The sequence below is a fragment of the Lathyrus oleraceus genome, chromosome 3 (genome assembly GCF_024323335.1).
Source record: "Lathyrus oleraceus cultivar Zhongwan6 chromosome 3, CAAS_Psat_ZW6_1.0, whole genome shotgun sequence".
Taxonomy (NCBI): Eukaryota; Viridiplantae; Streptophyta; class Magnoliopsida; order Fabales; family Fabaceae; genus Lathyrus; species Lathyrus oleraceus.
Window position 1 is genome coordinate 105,877,036 of NC_066581.1, and position 4,421 is coordinate 105,881,456.

The 4,421-nt window shown below is 40.5% G+C and overlaps 1 protein-coding gene across 1 annotated transcript; it reads right to left on the reverse strand.

Annotated features, from left to right (window-relative positions):
* Positions 1 to 2,185: 2,185 nt before the first annotated feature.
* Positions 2,186 to 3,778, reverse strand: LOC127129923 (uncharacterized). The gene has a single exon (XM_051059026.1). The coding sequence runs from the start codon at positions 3,776 to 3,778 to the stop codon at positions 2,186 to 2,188; it is 1,593 nt and encodes a 530-aa protein (XP_050914983.1).
* Positions 3,779 to 4,421: the final 643 nt, after the last annotated feature.

The window sequence follows — 4,421 nt, forward strand, 5'->3', positions numbered from 1 at the left end:
GCATGTGGTAATGCAAGATGAATATTGGTTATTTCTGGATTGATCTCCCTTTTGAAGGTGAGACTTTCTGGGTACCAATGTTGATTGGATTTGAATTTATGAAGATGCCAGCAAAGTGGACTTTCAGTGGTTGCCAATATGGATTGGACTTTGGCTTTGAAGATGCCAATAGGGATTGGACTTTGTGTTTTTTTTGTAATTGCCAATTTGGATTAGACTTTGTTTTTTGGTAATTGCCAATTTGGATTGGACTTTGGTTTGGTAATTGCCAATTTGGATTGGACTTTGGTTTGTGAAAGGTTTTGACTTCCCGACACTCGATCTTTTGAAGATGTGATGATTGAAGACAGATGTGGATGCTTTTGATGCCCCAAGTTTGATCCTTTGTCGATAGATTTTGTGTTTGTTCTTGAGAGAATCTTAACTTCTTCGCCTGATATGCTTTGTAGATGATTTAGTGAGCATAGCGACGTAATCAATGCATGATGATTGTGCTTTTGCTCTGCCCCAAGGCTCTTTGGAACTTGTCTGCCCCAGTGTGCAGGGTTTAAACTTTGAAAGGAAATCCTGGGAACGATTATACCATGACTTGAACCAATTTGCCCCAGTGTACGAGTCTTCCTGTAATTTTCCCTTGATTTAGATTTTGAAAGGCTTGCCCCAGATTGACTGAGTATGTTGTAATAATTTGCCTCCTTGATCAACTGATGCTTGGAGTTTGTCTTTTGACTGGCCAATTCATATTCATTGGATACCATGCCCCTAATCCATAGGGTTAGGAAGTAGTTTTGATTTGGGTCAGCATTGACGAATGATCAAGTTATTCACTGATTGCTTTTCGAAGCTCCTTGATGTCAAGTACTTACTTGCAGTTAAAATTGTTTATTCAATTAATGGTAATTCTAATGCGATATTCATGCAGGTTTGAAAAATCATTTATTGAAGTGATGTGATAGTGTGTGACGAATGAAACATTAGTTCAAACGCATTGCTGGTTTAGCTAGTGTGTGAAAGATACAATGAGAATATGATGCCAATACAGGTGATTAACAAATATTTAGGAGTCAGTTTACGTAACCTTGCTGTAATATGCTTTCAGAATAAACCCTACCTCAATTAGGTCTTTTAAGGGTTGTAACGTGGCCTGGTTCATGGTTTTTTGAACAGAAGGATATAAAGCTCAAAGTTTATTTTAACCCACCCCTTCTTCATGATGATCTCCAATCCTACATTCAGTTTAAGTCAACACACACATTCAAATTTTAAGAGAGTTTGGCAGTGTAAAGATGAGGGTTCAAGATTCGCTTGAAATGGCAGTCACCTTATTTTGCTCTTCATGAATGTTGGTGACCCTTTGATTCTTGACATGGTGGTCACTGAATCTTGTTTTATTTTGTTGAGGTTTTTCATGACCTCTTTTGATTTTTGCTTTGATCCCTAACTTTTGCCTGGACTGCTTTTTGAAGCTTTTTAGTCCATCGGGATTGCCCTAATTTTTGCCTAAATCGCCTCTTTGGGTGTTCGACTTAGCGGGCTCTTTCTTTGTTTTTTTTTTAAATTTGTGACTGCCAAGTCATTGGTCATTGAAGAATAACCGACATAAGATTTGGTATTTTTCAAGATTCCTTCTACACTTCGGGATGTGTGCAAATAATATCATGTGGTTGATCCACAGACGGGATGCTTCGTCTTGTAATTTGAATGTGTAATCAGATTAACTGAACACTACCCTGCCCCAGGTTAAATGTAAGGGTTTGTAAATCCGAAAGAAACTCCTACTTCTAGGCTCGAAGTGGTTGACTAGGGATTAACTCCTTATCTCTCCAGTGTTTGGGGATTTGAAACAATGCCTGTACATCATCAGCAAGGTTTTATCCGAAAGCATACAATCAACAATTATGGGTATTTCGTTTTCGTCATTCTCCCTTCAATCTTTGCTAAAACAACAGTTTGATAAGTGAATGGGAGAAATATTTTTTGTATCAATGGAAAAAATGAGTGAATACGAAAGGATTCGTTCAAAACATGCATAATCATTTCATTAATATTACCATTAAAGGAAATCAACAATACTTGAAAGCAGATAAGTACTTAACATGCAAAGAAAAATACAAATGAAATGCGAGGAATAGCCAAATGGGAGTCAATGCAGAGGAATCTCTCTCGTGTCTAGTTCACTGTTGGGCTATCCTTCTTCATAGTGGTGGTAGTTCTGCTCGTCGAGACTAATATGACAATCATCTTCAGACCTATTCTCGAAAATCTCTTCCACAGTTTGGACTGATGGACCCCCATAGCCAGGTGAAAAAGTATTATTGATTTGCAAGCTTCGAGGCGCAAGTGAGAACATCTTGGAATCGAGCAGATTTTGTACCTTGCTTTTGAGCACCTTACAGTCTTCAGTTGAATGCCCTTGTGCCCCAGCATGGAAGTCACATCGGGAGTTGGCGTTAAAACTTGGCGGATATGGAGGACTTACTGGTTTTATCTCCTTTGGCACTATCAGTCCTCTCTTGATCAAATATGGAAGTAATTGACTGTATGGCATTGGGAGTGGATCAATATGTCTCTCTGGCTTTCTTGGCCTTTGTGGAGCATGCTGGCGCTGCTGATGCGGAGTATTCTGCCATTTGTATGGCTGTTGAGGTGGAGTCTGTTGTTGATATTGAGGAGGTCCTTGAGTTGTAGGATACTGACCATGTAGAGAGAATGATGTCTGGTGTGAAGCTTGTGGAGCTTCCCATACTGCATTAACTTCAACCTCTTCTTCCTTTGGGGAATTGGCAATAGATTCACTCTCAATGCTCTGGCTATTTGAGGCGCATTGAATTTTTCCACTTTTAAGGCCATGCTCGATGCGTTCTCCAATTGACACCAAGTGAGCGAAGTCTGATGCTGCACTGCTAATCATCCTTTCGAAGTAAGGACTTTGCAAGGTATCCCTGAATAATTCCATCACCTCTTTGTCCAAGAGAGGTGGTTCAACGCGAGCTGCTAACTCTCTCCATCTTTGGGCATACCCTTTGAAGGATTCGTTGTTTTCTTGAGATAAGGCCCTCAGCTGCATGCGATCAGGAGCCATGTCCAAATTGTATTTGTACTGCTTCAAAAAGGCATTAGCTAGGTCTATCCATGACTGAACATGATTCCTTTCTAACTTCATATACCAATTCAATGATGCCCCAGTCAAACTGTCTTGAAAACAGTGAATCATTAACTTATCAATGTGGGCATGAGAGGTCATTTTTCGACAAAACATTACCAAATGGTGCTTTGGACAACTATCCCCTTTGTACTTCTCAAATTCTGGTACTTTAAATTTTGGGGGTATAACTAGGCCAGGTACCAAACACATGTCCAAGGCACTCTGTTCAACAGTATCTTGTCCTTCTATGGCCTTGAGCTTTTTCTCTAGCACGCGGCATCTTTTAGCAATCTCATCATCTTGTGGTTGTTCAGTATTAACCAATAGACTTGTTCCATGTGAATTTGGCACGGAGAATGCAAAGCTGTGATATTCAACATCATCATGGTAAGAGGAATCTCGAATGATATGACGTTCCTGTACAACAGAGTTATCAACTGGGGTTCGCGCAAGCTGAGGTTGGGTAGGATCGTTTACCGGAGCTAACACCGCATTCTCAACCACTGCAGTCTGCTGAATGTTGTCCTCCCTCTTTGCTAAAGCTATCATTGCCTCCACAAGTTGGTCTACCTGGTTTTTTATTGAGTCAACATCTCCTCTCAATGCAATATGACTTTGCTCCAATGGATCCATAATCTTTCCAGAGCTACTTCAAGTCCGATAGAATGTCGGGAATTCAACTGCGGGTTATGGACAAAGGATGGGATGAGTTTTTTTGTTAATGGAAATGATATGCAATTCATGCTGATGAGATGAGAATGCATGAAATTTTGTATTTAGGTATGCACAGGAAATGTGATTCCGGTATAGTTAGGATCCAGGATATCACGAGTATCATATGGTACACCCTATAAAGAGGTTCTATGTTCTCTACCCCACACACAAAGGATGGCTCCTAAGGTTATCCATTTTCATGATAAGAACTTAGAGTCATGGACCAAGTTCAGTCTTCCATCGCAATAGTGGGCTAGCCACATTGAAATGGAAGTTCTGAATCGGTCTACTCTGAGTGGGATCCTCGTATTGTTCGAACAGGGTGTACACCCTTCGGTTCAATACTACATGATCGCCAATCATGAAGACGGACTTCAGTTTAAGATGAGGTTCCCAGAGTCATGGACCATGTTCAACGTTTCCTCGCAATAATGGGCTAGCCATATTAGGATGGAAATTTTGAACAGATCTACTCTAGGTGGAGTTTTCGTATTGTCCCAATGAGGTGTACACCCCCCGGTTCAACACTACACAACTCCGGGTTCTAAGTTCTTCTCGAAGC